Source organism: Arachis ipaensis, chromosome B9 (assembly GCF_059453495.1).
Source record: "Arachis ipaensis isolate K30076 ecotype BB chromosome B9, ASM5945349v1, whole genome shotgun sequence".
NCBI classification, from domain to species: domain Eukaryota; kingdom Viridiplantae; phylum Streptophyta; class Magnoliopsida; order Fabales; family Fabaceae; genus Arachis; species Arachis ipaensis.
Window position 1 is genome coordinate 160,397,447 of NC_142444.1, and position 15,397 is coordinate 160,412,843.

A 15,397-nucleotide genomic window follows, 5' to 3' on the forward strand; every position below is an offset into this window, starting at 1 on the left:
TCGATTAAATTATTAATTTATTAATTCAACTAATAAATTATTAGTTAGTAAAATTAATTTTATATAAATAAAAAATATAAATAATTAATTAATAAATATTAAACTTAAATTAATAAAAAATATATGATAATGATTAATTATAAATTTTTTAAAATACCGAATAAAAAATTTTAGTTAACATTAAATTTATATTAAAACAATTAAATATTAAATATATATTAAAATAAGAGAAAATTTAAAAAATTAGTTATTTTATTAAAATTTAATTAACACTTAACTAGTTAAAAAAAAGTGAATAATCTTATACTATTAAAATATTAATAATAATTAATTAATAATTATAAATCACATGTATTGATACTTAACACTCCTCTTAAAATAATATCAATCAAATATTAAATATATATTAAAAAAGAAAGTTCATACCAATTAGAGGTGAAATTTGTTAGAAGAATCCCGCTACATTTCTTCTTCTTTTCATGCTATCTTTCTTCGTAGTTTCCTTAATTTACATATAATTGGTAGCTTCCTAAAATATGAATCAACCCTTCTTGTGGTCTCTATATATATATTGTCGTAATTATTGAATGTATCTCATTCTCAGGTCAATCACTTTGATTCTCCTTCTAGACTCTTCTTCTTCTTCTCCTAGTTCTTCAAGAGCTCTCTCTCTCTCTCTCTCTCTCTCTTTCTCTTGGTTCCTTCCTTGGCCTTCTATTCCATGGCTTCTGATCTTCAAGCGAGGGCCAAAGAGGCATTCGTCGATGAAGACTATGATCTCGCGATGGACCTTCTCACTAAGGCCATCGCTTTTGAATCTAACAACGCTCAATACTATGCCGATCGTGCCCAAGCCAACATCAAACTCAACAACCTCGCTGGTCACCATTATATTCCCTCTTTTTTCCATTGTGTTTTCGGGGTTTATGATTGCTTTAATGATTCCTTTCTTTTTTTTTTTCTTTTTTTTTTGTCTACAGAGGCTGTTGCTGATGCAAACATGGCAATTGAGTTGAATCCTTCTCTCCCAAAAGCATATTTGCGGAAAGGGTGAGAACAGTTCTGCCATTTTTTATTATTTCCACCTATGATTATCACCACGAGTATTGTATAGAATGTCATCAATGCTATTAACTACATTCTTATCTTGCATTGTATTATTATAATCCTTGTTGCTGTTGCTGTTGTTAAGTCCACTCTCATCAAACATTTTTGTTGCAGTACTGCATGCATGAAGCTTAAGGAATATCAGACAGCTAAGGCAGCTCTAGAGATGGGTGCTTCATTGGCTCCAGGGGATTCAAAATTCATTGATATGCTCAAACAATGTCATGAGCTCATTGCTGGTAATAATTTGTTCTTTCTTTATGTAATGTGTTGTTACTTTTTCCAGTCCAACTTTTAGATTTCATTTAAGCTGTGATATAGTACGATATGTCATGACTATCGAGAGATAAACGTGGATGCATTTAATTTTATGCTATGAAAGTGACACGTGTTTGGTGGTCTAAAATGTTGAACAGAAGAATCTGATGTCACACCTATAATACCAGAAAAGCACACGACAACTCGGGGTGTTTCTGCCAAAGAACTTGAGCAAGTGAATGACGTTTCACAGCAGATGACAATAGCAGTTGCTAAACCTAAATACAGGTTGGTGGAACTTGTTTGTTTCATGTGCCAATTGCCATGGTGCATGCAGATGTTTTTCTAATGTACTTCCTGTAATGATTTAGCCTTATCTTATAATATGGCTTCAAGCCCTTAATACTATATTTGCATTATAATGGTGAATTTTGAAAATATAATATCAATGCAGGCATGAATTCTACCAAAAACCTGATGAGGTGGTGGTTACCATTTTTGCAAAGGGCATTCCACGGGACAGCGTGACTGTTGATTTTGGTGAACAAATAGTAAGTGCTGCATTACTTATTGCAGGATTTTGTCAAAGCATATGTGTTATTTTTGTTACAGTTGCATACATCTTGACAAACAAGTAAACAAATCACATTCTAAACTTGTTTATTTATTTTGCTCTAGCTAAGTGTTAGAATCGATGTACCTGGTGAGGATGCATATGCTCTTCAACCTCGCTTGTTTGGAAAGGTGTGAAACAGAGCTTCCTTGTCAGTTGGTGTAACTAAGAAATTTGCATTGAAACTCTTTTATGTGATTTTTCTATCATGTGTAAGTCAAGTGAAATCTTTGGTTTACCTTAATCAGATCGTACCTTCCAGATGCCGATATGAAGTTTTGTCTACCAAGATGGAAATCCGGCTTGCAAAAGCAGAACCTATCCACTGGGCAGCTCTTGAATTCCGTGGAGGTGCAACAGTTCCACAGAGGGCTATTGTTTCATCAGGTAACCTCAATTCTGGTTAAGTTTTCATCTCTCCATGTTTTGTTGGATGCCTTAGATACTCTAATTAAGTGTTATGCATGTTGCTTTGAGTACAGAATCTACCCTGGATTCTGTTATTTGAAATGAGTTGTGCATGTTGTCACTTGAATTATGGTCCTTTATTAGTACCTGCATCGTTTCCTTTCTGATGTGGATTGTACTCTACCACCAATTTTGTAGTTATCAACGTTCAAAGGCCTACTTACCCTTCCTCTAAACCAAAAAGAGTAGATTGGGATAAGCTGGAAGCTCAAGTTAAGAAAGAGGTTAGTTTAGTCTACCACTCGCCCAAATTTTTAATGACTCTTTGGATTGTATATTTGTATTGCACTTTTTGGTCCTAAGGGTCTCAATTTCAGGAAAAAGATGAAAAGCTTGATGGTGACGCAGCGCTGAACAAATTCTTCCGCCAGATATATCAAGATGCAGATGAGGACACCAGAAGAGCAATGAGCAAATCATTTGTATGTATTTTATCGTGCAATGCCTTGTCTTTTTTTGCTTTTCATATTCTTTTCCAAATATAACAATGAAAGTATGTTGCAGGTGGAGTCTAATGGAACCGTACTGTCCACAAACTGGAAAGAAGTGGGATCCAAGAAGGTTCAGGGAAGTGCTCCTGATGGCATGGAGTTGAAGAAATGGGAATATTAGTTTTGGATCAATATTAATACTTGTACATCATTTCATTTATTATTGGATGCTCATTAATATTATTTTTGGCAGATAACATCTGATTAAGAAAAAGAATTTTTTGTTACATCATATTTGAATACTTCAATTTAATTGTATATCTTAGATTCTTTGATAAGAATCGATAATATGGACCAATTTGTAGACTTTTTATTACGTTACGGGAATACATCGATAATATTTTTATTTAACTTTTTAAATTATAAATTTATCTCTTAATCTCTATAGTTATCTTAAAATAAATATAATATTGAGATATAATTTAATCCAATATATTTTATATTAAATATAATATAAAAATTTAATTTAGTTTTTATTTTTTAGTCTCAATTTCATTTTTAAATGCAGTTATATTAAAATGTATTTTTCAATAAAAAAAAAAAGATTTTTTTATAATAAAAATAAAAATATCGTGTACAATATATACTTTCTTAAAACGAGATATATTTTAACTTCTATTCGTATCTTATTTACCTGTGAATTAAATCATATTCATAAATTACTTATTAGATGCCAATAAATATTATGCGTCTTTATATTATATCATAAACACTTATTTTTATATATGATGGTGTGAAAATTGAAAATCGAAATTAAATATTTTAGATACATATCGAATAATATTTGTTAAGTTCGTCAAAGATACAAATAATGATGCTGATATGAAATTATATATTTGGCTTTTATAATTTTTTAAGAGTAATATTAAAGATATAATATTTATACATTTTTATATATATCGTATTTATATTTATATGTTTATTCCTTTTAAAATTATTTATTTATTTTAATAATAATAAATAAATATAAAATAAAAAAATAAAGTATTTTAGACATATTTATTGTATCTCAAAACATTTTTATTATCGAAAACAGCTGCTTAATTATCCTTATTCACTATAATGTGCCTCTTATTTTGTCTAAAATAAAACTAGATATATCGACATAAAAATTATTCGAAAGACAATAAAAGAATTAGTTTAAAATAGTCTAAAATTATCTTATTAACAGACTATTAGTTTAACCGAGACGTTGTTTATGCAGAGAGCGTAACTTGTTCGGTGCATGTGGATCGGAAGCTGATATAAGTATCGCTCTACGACCTCCTTATTAAAAAAGATAAAAATATTTTTTACTTAATTAAATGTAGCTAAATTCAAATAATACATCTCCAATTACGCGTAACGATGGATTTGTCACTGGTGGCAACTGGAGGGCTTGAGTAGTGGCGTCATATCGCAGAATGTAGATGGTGACGTGTTCCCTCCTCTACAAATCTAGAATCTCTAGCTATCATATATTCATTTACCGATGGATTTGTCTAACTCTATTCCTCTGCTGCGCTGTATGTTATCCCCAGAAAGTTAAGGATTCATGACAAAAAAGAAAAAGGAAGAACAACAAAGAAAAGGATTGTTCCGTGAAATATCACAACTGTCTTTTAGCAGACCAACCTGTGTATTAATCAGGATAGATAGCTTAATTATAACGTGTGTATGCATGTTGCATGTTATTAAAAGCTAAATATTTCTTTGCGACGATCTGCATTTTGTTTTTTGTAACTTCACATGTAAAAGCGCAGGTAATAGTAATAATAATAATTAATGATACGTTTTTACTTATTTTAGAACAAAATTTAGGTATATTATTCTTTCACAGTTTTAACATTTTAGATATATATTGCATATTTGCACCATTGATGAGTATTAGTATTAATTATCAGAAAGCATGTGTATCCTTATAAAATTTGGTTGCACTAATTAAATAAATAAACATGCATAAATAAAATTAAAGGTGAAACTCTTAATTAAGTTAATATAAGATTTAAGAAATGCGACACATGCACGTAGTGAAAGTAAATAATTTTGACGTGGACGGTATATATAGTGATGAGTTAAAGTTTAGAATGTAGATATATTTGTATGTTTAAAATAAAAAAGTAGTAATAGTATAGTTTTGAACGGAATTGAAGTTGTTGTGATGAGAAGTTGTGGGTTGTATTGCAATCTATATATAGCAAAATGGAAAGAGAGAAGCGAGCGATATGTACGGAAATAAACAAGCCTAAGACTGAGCTTCGTTTCCGACAAACTCAGCTCGATCTTCTCCTTATCCTTCTTCTTCCTCCTCCTTCCAAATTGCTCCACAATTCGATCATCGCCGCATGCATACTCTTCTTTTTTGATCCATTTTCGGGTAAGCCTCCTTCTTATCGCTCTATTGCTATCATGCATATCGTCGTTCTACAGATTCGCTTTTCTTTTGCTTCGTTTTCGTTCATGTTATGTGTTTTCTTCTTGGGCCGAATGGGCCCGGTTGCTGGGCTTGAAATGTTGGCATCAAGTACTTGATTTGCTTCTCACTATTCAGCTATGGCATGTGAAAGAGCCTCCATTGTTGTTATTAATCCATAGGTTGAACTTGAACGGTGAAATCAATTCATGGTTCGATCCAAACAAGTTTGTGTCACTGCTTAGATAACGTACAATTTCTTAATAACCACATGGCCTTTTTAGTTTCAAATAATATGTTATTTTATTTTCCCCCTCTTTTTTTGTTATCTACAGTGAACCCCATGTAGTTCACAATTCAGTGAAGAGGTGTGTCGTCATTTGGTGGTTTTGCCGTTTTGGTATGTTCAGGATTCTGATCCACCCATGAGGCCATGATTGGGCTTCACAACTTTACTTGTTGCGTTCTTAGCTACTCATATTAAACTAGGCCGGGAATTAATGCATGCAGATTCGTAAAATTATATGGTGTAATTCGGATTCAAGCCGTGATGTATCTGAATTGAGCGGCTAGGATACTCATAAGTAACTGATACAACAACCTTTTATCATGAAAAATTGCAGGCAGAGATGGTTGCCTTCGGGAAAAGGTTGAAAGAAAGACAACTTGAAGAATGGCAAGGGTATGTTTATTTTCTGCCTACCTGCCTGCTGTGTTGGGATTTACAAACATCCCAATCAAATATCTGAATTCAGAACTTTGAAGAACTTGCACCCTGGATTCAGTAACATTTTACATGCATGCTAATGATTTTAACTTTTGTTTTAGATATTACATAAATTACAAACAAATGAAGAAACGAGTAAAACAGTATGCTCAACAAATAGAACTCGGAACACTAGATAGACGACATGTACTAAAGGATTTCTCAAGGATGCTGGATAATCAGGTCTGTTCACATTGTCCATTCTATGATTACTAGTCTCTTATTATATGAACCTTGGACCTTTTTCTATCTCATTAGTTTTAACTGCCCAATTTAGATTCCGCTTACATGAGTACATGCCAAACATGAAATTTTTATTTGTTTATCGAATGTGTCTCATTCATAAATTGATTCTCTCTTGTTTTGTTATTACAACGCAGATTGAGAAGATTGTCCTTTTCCTTCTGGAACAGCAAGGAGTTTTGGCAAGCAGGATCGCAAAGCTTGGAGAGGAGCAGGATGCTGTTCAGCCGGAGCCTGAGTTACAAAAAATAGCCAAACTACGCGAAGATTATAGAGCAGTGGGGCAAGATTTATTGAAGCTTTTCTCTTTTGTAGAGATCAATGCTATTGGTCTGCGCAAGATATTGAAGAAGTTTGATAAACGTTTTGGCTATCGATTCACCGATTACTATGTCAAAACTCGTGCTAACCATCCTTACTCTCAGCTGCAGCAAGTTTTCAAGCATGTGGTAATGCCTTTAGTTCTAACACAAATATTTATTTGGGCCTTTAATTTGCAGAATCAGCTACATCCATATGTAGTTGATGTTTATTGTTTCCAGGGATGAATATTGGCTAACAGATGTGGAATTTGCAGGGATTTGGAGCTGTTGTGGGAGCCTTATCTCGCAATCTCCATGATCTTCAAGACCGCCACGGCAGCTACTTATCAATTTATGATCAGCCTACTCTTCCCCTTCAGGTCGTTTCAGTTGCACTGTTTTTTTACTTGCAATATTCTTAAGCAAACATTTGTGCTGACTAGAACCTTGCATTATATGCAGGATCCTGTCATTGATTCAATAAGAGCAGCCGTTGACAGGTTAACCAACTCAACTAACTTTCTTAACTTTCTGGGTCAACATGCACTCATTATGCAAGAGGAGCTGCCTGCACATACTGATGAGCCTATCGATGATCAAAAATATCATTTTATGTCTCTTATTCTGAACCTGGCTAATACATTTTTGTATATGGTGAACACATATATCATCGTCCCAACGGCAGATGATTACTCTGAGAGTCTTGGGGCTGCACCAACAGTTTGCGGTATTGTGATTGGAGCAATGGCTGTTGCGCAGGTGTTTTCTTCCGTGTATTTCAGTGCGTGGTCAAATAAGTCCTACTTCAGACCACTTATATTCAGTAGCATCACCCTTTTTCTCGGAAATGCCCTGTATGCATTGGCATATGACCTTAATTCAATATGGATCCTCTTACTTGGTCGTCTTTGCTGTGGGTAAGTGTGCTTTTATTCATTTGATGATTGATGAGCATAAATAACATTTAAATGAAAATTGCAGGTTAGGTTCTGCCAGAGCCGTTAACAGACGTTACATCAGTGACTGCGTGCCCTTAAAAATTCGTTTGCAAGCATCAGCAGGTTTTGTTAGTGCGAGTGCTCTTGGAATGGCTTGTGGTCCTGCATTGGCTGGGTTACTGCAAATAAATTTTAAGATCTACAAGATCACATTCAACCAAGATACCTTGCCCGGGTGGGTCATGGCTGCTGGCTGGCTCATGTATCTAATATGGTTGTCGTTCAGTTTTAAGGAACCTTCTCATGATATTGAAGAGAATCATAAACCACGTAAATCCAATGCTGGTACTGAATTCATGTCTCTGCTGATTATTTTTACATTTTCTATCGAGTACTTAAAAAATTGCTAATTAGGCTGCTACCCAACAATGCTGAATGCTATATTGCTTTGCATTACACAGCACAACTACTAAACCAGTCAAATAAAGTATGCAAGGGAGGGAGTTAGCCTTAAAATGTAACAATCTCTAATTTCTTAATTAGGGAATTGGTGAATCTGCTGCCAAAACGTAATCCTTTAAGAATCACAGACTTGTCTAAATTATAGGGTTGCCCCTGTATATGGCTTTAAGTCACTTGGATCTTTATAAAATTCATGTATGCCTTAAATTATGTTTAAGAAGTTTGTTCATTCTGTTAACCATCGCATAAATAATGGAAAATGACACATTTGTCCTTCACAAGCAGAAAGCAGTGCACTTGAAAAAGGCCAAAAACAACCATTGCTGGTTAGTTCAGAAAACAAAGCAGATGAAGAAGCTCCGGAGGATTGTGATGGTAGTGAAGAAGCTCCACAGGAATCGCGTAAACCAGCAAATTCAATTGGATCAGCATATAGACTCCTTACTCCTTCTGTAAAGGTTTGTGATCAACTATACATGTTACAAACTTACATGAGGCTGTGCTATTTAAATGCTTAGAAATCCTTGATCCAAACTTACTCAATTTACAATTTGGTAGCCAGTCATCTTTACCCAAATTTTAATTACACAAATCTAAGATACTTAGGCAAGCCCCGAAGAATCTTTTCTTTCCTTTTTCCCTCAGCTCCAGTAACCATTAGATCGCCCGGTTCAAAGCAACCATAACGAGGTGAGAAAAGATGTTCAATTGAGATCACGAGATTGGTAGGCAAGGGATGCCAAATGCTGATGAATATGACACTGGCAAACAGAGACACGTGGCTTCAAATTGTCACTAATTTGGCGCCACACCCAGAGACGGAGGGGCAGAGAGAAAGAAGAAAAGAAAAGGTTGACAAGGAAAAAATGGTTAAATGGGCTTAGTTGTGTCTCAAATTTGAGTAATATAATTAAAAACGAGCGACTACCAAATTATAAATAGACGAAGTTTAAACTAGGAGCTTCCAATCAATTAAATACACACCCTCATCTAATGAGACTCTCTTTAGAAATCTCATTGAATATTTTACCTATACAATATGACCCCTAACTACAGAAACTTAGTGGGCAATAGGAAGTCTTTAACAATTATCTATACAATCTTATCAACGAGGTTGCCTCACACAACCTCATAGGATATTTTTGCCAAGTTACTAAGTTGCTACTATTTGCTTTTGACCTTGTAGTCGTTACTAATTATCAGAACTTGTGAATTATATGGCTTGACCCTTATCCTTCTTTGATGTTTGCAATACATATTTCATCTGAGAAATTTTAAGTCATGTCTTCAGGTTCAGCTATTGATATATTTCATGCTCAAATATGCAATGGAGATTTTGCTATCAGAATCTAGTGTCATCACAACATACTATTTCAGCTGGTCAACGAGCACAGTCGCCATTTTTCTTGCATGCCTCGGCCTGACAGTTCTTCCTGTAAACATTGTTGTTGGAAACTATATAAGCAATATGTTTGAGGACAGGTATCGTGTGAAAAAAACACTTACGAAGATAATTTATGACGTGGTTTTGGAATTTTCAGAAAGATGCATGATAATACATTTCCCATTTTTCATTCTTAAAACAAAGCAATAGAAGGACTAACACCATTCTATTGACCTGTTTGTAGGCAAATCCTGTTGGCATCAGAAATTATGGTTTTCATAGGCATAATCTGCAGCTTCAACTTGTTTTTTCCATATTCTGAGCCACAATACATCTGTTCAGGTCTGCTGATGTTTGTTTCTGCTGAAGTACTTGAAGGTAAGATTTTATCTGTCATTTATTAGCTTACAAATAATGATCAGAAGCGAAATTTAATCATGCAGTTGTTACTCAGAATAATGTGACAGAATGCAACGGTAGCTAATAATGATCTGCATATGTGGTGATCATATTAGGGGTTAACTTGTCACTCCTTTCAAGAGTGATGTCATCGAGGCTTTCACGAGGAACCTACAATGGAGGGCTCCTTTCAACGGAGGCCGGCACAATCGCAAGAGTGATAGCTGATGCAACCATCACACTGGCTGGCTACGTGGGTGTCAGCAGGCTCCTAAATATAACCCTTCTTCCTTCCCTCTTCATTTGCATAGCTTCCATCTTAGCAACATTCTACACTTATAATTCCTTATATTGATTTTGCTGCCTGGATCGATGCCTTCCAAGGAGAGGATTTGATTTTTAAAACAATTCACCTCCTTGTCATTCTTGAATGTTTTCATGCAGTTCTTTCTAATTTCTTTTGATCTAGCTATCAAGGTCCTTTAATTTGGGCTACACAAATCTTAGATGTTATTCATGTAGGTTGGCCAATTGTAAATTTTTAGCTGAATGTTCCTCAAACTAACACAAATGGATTTTCGTCTTTCAGTTTTTCTTGGGTTTTTTTAGCGGAGAAAACCTTGTCGCCAAGGAGTACCAAAATATTTTCATGGTTTCTTTGTGCCGCTGATGCACTTACCAAATAACTTCATTAGCCAATAGTAAAAGAAAACGATTATTTCTTCTGAGACAGTTACTAGCTACTAGCTAGTAGCTAGCTATATATGTGCACTATGCACATCAAGGTGGTGGTTGGTTCCTTTTTTTATTTTAATTTTAATTGGTTTGGATTTATTATTAAGTATATATATTGTATTGTGTATACAAACGTCATGTTAGTTGGGCTTCAGTTTTACTTGTCGAACTACTGTCATCTATGACCATTGTAAAAATTCGTTGAATTAATTAAGCTTGTAAATATCATCAACCATGAGAATGGTATAGAGCATGTTTGATTCCTTTTAACTTTTTGACAATAAAACAAAAGAATTCGGCTTAGCAAAGCTACTGATGAATCAAACGATTAACTTATATATATGGTATTATGCTGTCATAATCCTTTATTATCAATATCAGGATTATAACACGATTCCGATCGGTAAATGGCCAAGAGGAATATATTGTTCGTTATTAATTAGGTGTGTGTATACTACTATACTGTATATATACATAGTACATTTGAAGAAATAATACCCTTTGGAGTTCATTAGCAGTTGAAAACTACAGGAAGCAGTATGCTGTAACATTTGTGAAGAAAAACAAAAGCAAAAGTCCATCCATAAGTACTTCTTCTCATATTTCGTGGATTCTGCGATGTAAGGTTCAAATTAGAGTAAAACGCCTTAATGTCAAATATATTTATTTATTTATAGATACAGTTACTTCATATTAATACACTTCTTATTGTATAAGCCAAGATTCTAATAATAATGAAGATTAGTCCTTAAACTATGTTCACGGGACACAGCAATTTAGTAACCCGTGAACCCAAAATAGTATACCACTATGGTGCAGACTGCAGAGCAGACAAAAGAATAACTGCAATCAATTTAGCCAAGCGACAAAATCTTCATAATGAGAAGGACGCTTTTGGATTCTTCTTCCTTGCTTTGCAACCAAAGGTGAGAGTAAGAGACACCCGTGACACACAACAAAGTTAAACAAATTGAACAAATTAAATAATAGGCCAAGAGAAGAGATATTAATCTAGCTAGCTTTAAGATTTCATGATGTTATATAAAATAATAAAATATATTCTCTTCCACCCATCAAAGGTGGCCCAGGTCACACAAGAACGAAATACAGAATTATTGATCCCCTCATGTCTCTCATTTTAATGCCAATCAATTTCTAGTTTTTCTTTCCCTCTTTCTTTCATGTTAAAAACCACAAGACAAGAAGAAATTTTTATACCTAATGATTTAGATCCAATGATCTATACTTAAATATGTTTTCTTATGCTTATAGAGGTTGCATTTAGCATGTCATATATAGGTACCATTGATGTATGTACATGAAAACGAAAACAAAATTAAAAGAAAAAATCTTGTCCACTCTCGAGAAAATGAAATATATTATTCACAATACAAGTTGGCGTTGGCATCACAAATCATTTAGATTATCCGTTTCCAAGGGAAGGAAACAAGAAATGTGCATGTAGAAGTAACTAAGTAGCTAGAGTAGAATCAAGAGTAGTCAACTTCATCATCATATATCTACAAAATAAACTTTCTTTGTGGCTGTATTTCAAATCAAAAACAAAAACAAAAGCACATTCGGACGATATAACATTTTCAATTCAGCCATTGATAATACTGTCATTAGCCTCACAATTTCTTCGCATGAATATAGAACCGTGTTCAAGTTTTGGACCTTGAAACCCTTCTAATCAAAACCAACAAGCAAAGCACACGGTACAACACAAAGAACCCAATCAAGAAGTAAACATTGGTCCATTTTTGACTTTCTTGGAGCCCCCTCTTCTGCAACACATCACCCCCAGTTACCATACAAACTTGATTCTCTTGGTACCATATCAAACACCTTGTGGCCAAACAAGAGTACTCGTTGATGAGTAATGCATCAAGTGCATACTTGTACATGGACAAAAAATGCATGAAAAGCCAGTACTTTGGTAAACTCTCCTTTGAGATGAAGTACCCAGAGAACAGAAAAAATGCTGCAAGAAGCACTGTTAATAGTGATGTGCCAGCAATGTAGTTAGGTGCCAGGGAACTCAAGAAGAGCACAAAGGAGTTTGCCATGAGAACAATTACCCAAATGACCAAAACAAAATAAGCAAAAGAAATCCAAGAAGCACATAAACCAACTAAGAAGTAGACTGGGATGGAGTATATGATTGCAACTACAAGCAAGTATGGCAAGAAAACAAGTGTGTTTGCAATGAGATATGATGAGAGCCTATAAACCCCGCTTGATGTTTCTCTAAGCAAGATTGGCCTCTCATTGATGAAGATTGGAAGGGTTTCTGTTGTGGAAGATAGTAGGAATGTTAAGGTGAATGCAAATAAACCAAACCTTTTCTCAATTCCTTCCTTATCAAACCCTATGTTGATGTAAATTGTTCCCAAAACAAGCCCTACAAGAAGTGCCTCTAAGGTGTTTGTTAAAAGGAGTTGCCTTGTTCTGTATATTATCTTCCAAAACCTGCCATATAGAGTGCATATTTCATGGATTCTGGAGCTCTTGTACCTTATTATCTCTTTGGATCTATGTCCATTGTTATCAGATATGGAACTTGCAGCTGATGAACTTTCAGGTGATTCAGGAATGCTTGGTGGAGTAATAGGCTTAAGCTCGTTCAATTGACTTAATATTTCCATTGCATATTCCAATGCATTGAGTTGATGGGGCACGGTAAAGCCATTCGAGTGTAAGAATGCTTGAAGTGATGCAAGGCTTCCGTGGTGGACCACAGTACCCTTGGATAGCAACAAGATCCTATCAATGCAAGAGAGGATCTTGAAGCTTGGTTGGTGAATGGAGAGAACAATTGTCCTGTGACGTGAAACGCAAATGGATTTGAGAATCTGCATGACCTTGAATGCAGAGGTGCTGTCAAGGCCTGAAGTTGGTTCATCAAGGAGCAACACTGCAGGATCATGGAGAAGACTAAGGCCTATGGAGATTCTTCTATGTTCTCCACCTGATAGACCATGAGAGAGCCTTGTGTTGGCCAAATGAGTTAACCTCAGTTCACTGAGAAGAGAAGAAACTATGGCTGCAATGTCAGAGGTTTTAGGCTTGAGGAGGTGTGCTGAAAATGCAAAAGTCTCGGACACTGTGAGCAAAGGGAGGCATGCATCATGTTGTGGAACATATGCTGAGAGTTTTCTGAATGTGGAAGGAATAAGAGGGGAATTGTTGAGTTCAAGAGTTCCATGTGATGGAAGTGTTCTAGCAGAGAGAATGTCTAAGAGGGTGGATTTTCCTGCACCACTTGGGCCAACAATGGCAAGGATTTCAGAAGGGTATGCAGTTAAGGAGACCTCTTTGAGGATGTAGGTTGGTGGGGTTGTTGTGCAGTGTTTGAAGAGTAAGAGTGGTACAGCAAAGGTGGTGGTGGTGGTGGTGGTGGATTTAGTGTAGGAGATTGAAGTGGCAGTGAGCTTGTAGGTCTTAGCTGTTGGTGATGGCTTTGTTGGTGGCTGGTCTTCCATGGAGTCTAGGGGGTTGGTGTTGGAGACTGGAGAGAAGAATCTGAATTGTTAATTGTGTTGGATGTAACAATGATCAGCTTCATGTAACGTTTTGATAACAGAAATAAAAAAGGGAACTAAAATGGCGTTTTGCCATATTTGGTGGCTTGGGATTAATTGTATTTTATTCTTCTTGAATAATAACAATAATAAACATTAGTATTATTGAACAAAGAACTTATTAGCTAGAATCCGTGAACCATACATTGTTGCATTATTAAAAATCAAGTTGGAGTAGCAGTAAAAATAATGTTTATTGTGACTTTTCAGTGGTGACTTGTGAGTTTGAGAGTCAGATCATGACATGACATGTAGTATACTAAAAAGTCTTAACAATAATATGGTGTGTATGTATATCATATATTCTTTTTGGTGTAAAGACTAAACAAAAGAAAAGAGGAAATAAAGTAAACAATAACAAAAGGCAAGAACTTATATGAAGTCCCTAAGGTATATCATTTATGAGCAATCGAAGCAGCCAAGGAGATGGTTGAAGGCATTCTACTGTCTTAATGTTATTATGGGTTCCAAATTTTGCCAATTAGTCTGTTATAGCATTTGCACTCTGCTGAATAAGCACCAAACGCAGCTTTCAACTTCTATGATTTTTGAACTCGAAAATTTTTTTGTAGAAAACCCTTCTCTCTTTTTTTTTTTTGGGTGTAATAAACGGGGTCTAAGCTCAGCAAAAAATTACGCACTAATTATACGAGACAGAGATGTCTTTTATTCATCATCTACTAATAACTGGACTGTTTCTCTAAGAGGAGTGTCTCAAAAATAGAGCCTTAATTCTATATTTACACTTTTTTGTGCTAGGTAATCATCACATTGGTTGCCTTCTTTAAAAATATTCACAAAATGGATATTCCAATTCTTGTCTTTCCATGTGTTGATGTCTCTAATTAACCAAGAAAACTAATCCTTTAATGTAGTTGTCGTTTTAATAATTACTTTTCAAATTGGAAAAGATTGACTTGCCGCATGAATATAAAATGTTTCTGTTTAAGAGAAACTTACTTCTCAAAATTCAAACCCATAATTTATCTTTATTTTGAAAAAGATGGCGGATTAATTTTTTAGTATGGCTAAGTTAGCAAGGTGAGAATCTCGAAACGCAAGGCGACTAAACCTCTTGGAAGTGGTTAGAGTTTTTCAAGAGGTTAGATGAAGCCCTTGGGTAATGGCTGCACTACTGACGCACCAATCTATCAATCTCGTTACAAGTGGTAATGGAAAAATAGCTCACTTGCATCGTGTAAATAGAAATGCAGGCAACCACAAACTTTGCAAGACAAATTCACCCGACTCTATT

General features: G+C 34.9%; 3 protein-coding genes across 5 annotated transcripts; 2 read left to right on the forward strand and 1 right to left on the reverse strand.

Annotated features, from left to right (window-relative positions):
• Window positions 1-591: 591 nt before the first annotated feature.
• Window positions 592-3,288, forward strand: LOC107619699 (protein SGT1 homolog A). Of its 3 annotated transcripts, none has more exons than XM_016321994.3 (10): window positions 592-881; window positions 981-1,050; window positions 1,222-1,346; window positions 1,524-1,653; window positions 1,820-1,916; window positions 2,044-2,109; window positions 2,227-2,365; window positions 2,585-2,670; window positions 2,764-2,868; window positions 2,951-3,288. In XM_016321994.3, the coding sequence occupies exons 1-10, from the start codon at window positions 722-724 to the stop codon at window positions 3,056-3,058; spliced, it is 1,086 nt and encodes a 361-aa protein (XP_016177480.1). In that variant the 5' UTR covers window positions 592-721; the 3' UTR covers window positions 3,059-3,288. The 3 variants fall into 3 exon arrangements, with proteins under 3 accessions (XP_016177480.1, XP_020966966.1, XP_020966967.1); XM_021111307.2 differs by having other exon boundaries at window positions 597-881; window positions 1,527-1,653; XM_021111308.2 differs by lacking the exon at window positions 2,044-2,109 and having other exon boundaries at window positions 597-881.
• Window positions 3,289-5,143: 1,855 nt separating this feature from the next.
• On the forward strand, window positions 5,144-10,728 carry LOC107619543 (SPX domain-containing membrane protein At4g22990). The gene is made up of 12 exons (XM_088499522.1): window positions 5,144-5,293; window positions 5,468-5,579; window positions 5,953-6,011; window positions 6,158-6,278; window positions 6,476-6,787; window positions 6,916-7,020; window positions 7,103-7,557; window positions 7,622-7,923; window positions 8,326-8,498; window positions 9,332-9,522; window positions 9,669-9,802; window positions 9,940-10,728. The coding sequence occupies exons 3-12, from the start codon at window positions 5,959-5,961 to the stop codon at window positions 10,176-10,178; spliced, it is 2,085 nt and encodes a 694-aa protein (XP_088355648.1). The 5' UTR covers window positions 5,144-5,293; window positions 5,468-5,579; window positions 5,953-5,958; the 3' UTR covers window positions 10,179-10,728.
• Window positions 10,729-11,922: 1,194 nt separating this feature from the next.
• ABCG8 (ABC-2 type transporter family protein) lies at window positions 11,923-14,195 on the reverse strand. Its single transcript, XM_021111312.2, has one exon. The coding sequence runs from the start codon at window positions 14,041-14,043 to the stop codon at window positions 12,223-12,225; it is 1,821 nt and encodes a 606-aa protein (XP_020966971.1). The 5' UTR covers window positions 14,044-14,195; the 3' UTR covers window positions 11,923-12,222.
• Window positions 14,196-15,397: the final 1,202 nt, after the last annotated feature.

Bases quoted from the DNA above. Each gene is read 5' to 3' on its own strand.
- LOC107619699 (XM_016321994.3), top strand. From the start codon at position 722: ATGGCTTCTGATCTTCAAGCGAGGGCCAAAGAGGCATTCGTCGATGAA. The intron at 1,051-1,221 runs GTGAGAACAGTT...TTTTTGTTGCAG, and splicing joins AAAGCATATTTGCGGAAAGG to TACTGCATGCATGAAGCTTA. The intron at 1,654-1,819 runs GTTGGTGGAACT...ATATCAATGCAG, and splicing joins GTTGCTAAACCTAAATACAG to GCATGAATTCTACCAAAAAC.
- ABCG8 (XM_021111312.2), bottom strand. From the start codon at position 14,043: ATGGAAGACCAGCCACCAACAAAGCCATCACCAACAGCTAAGACCTAC.
- LOC107619543 (XM_088499522.1), top strand. From the start codon at position 5,959: ATGGTTGCCTTCGGGAAAAGGTTGAAAGAAAGACAACTTGAAGAATGG. The intron at 6,012-6,157 runs GTATGTTTATTT...CTTTTGTTTTAG, and splicing joins CAACTTGAAGAATGGCAAGG to ATATTACATAAATTACAAAC. The intron at 7,021-7,102 runs GTCGTTTCAGTT...CATTATATGCAG, and splicing joins AGCCTACTCTTCCCCTTCAG to GATCCTGTCATTGATTCAAT.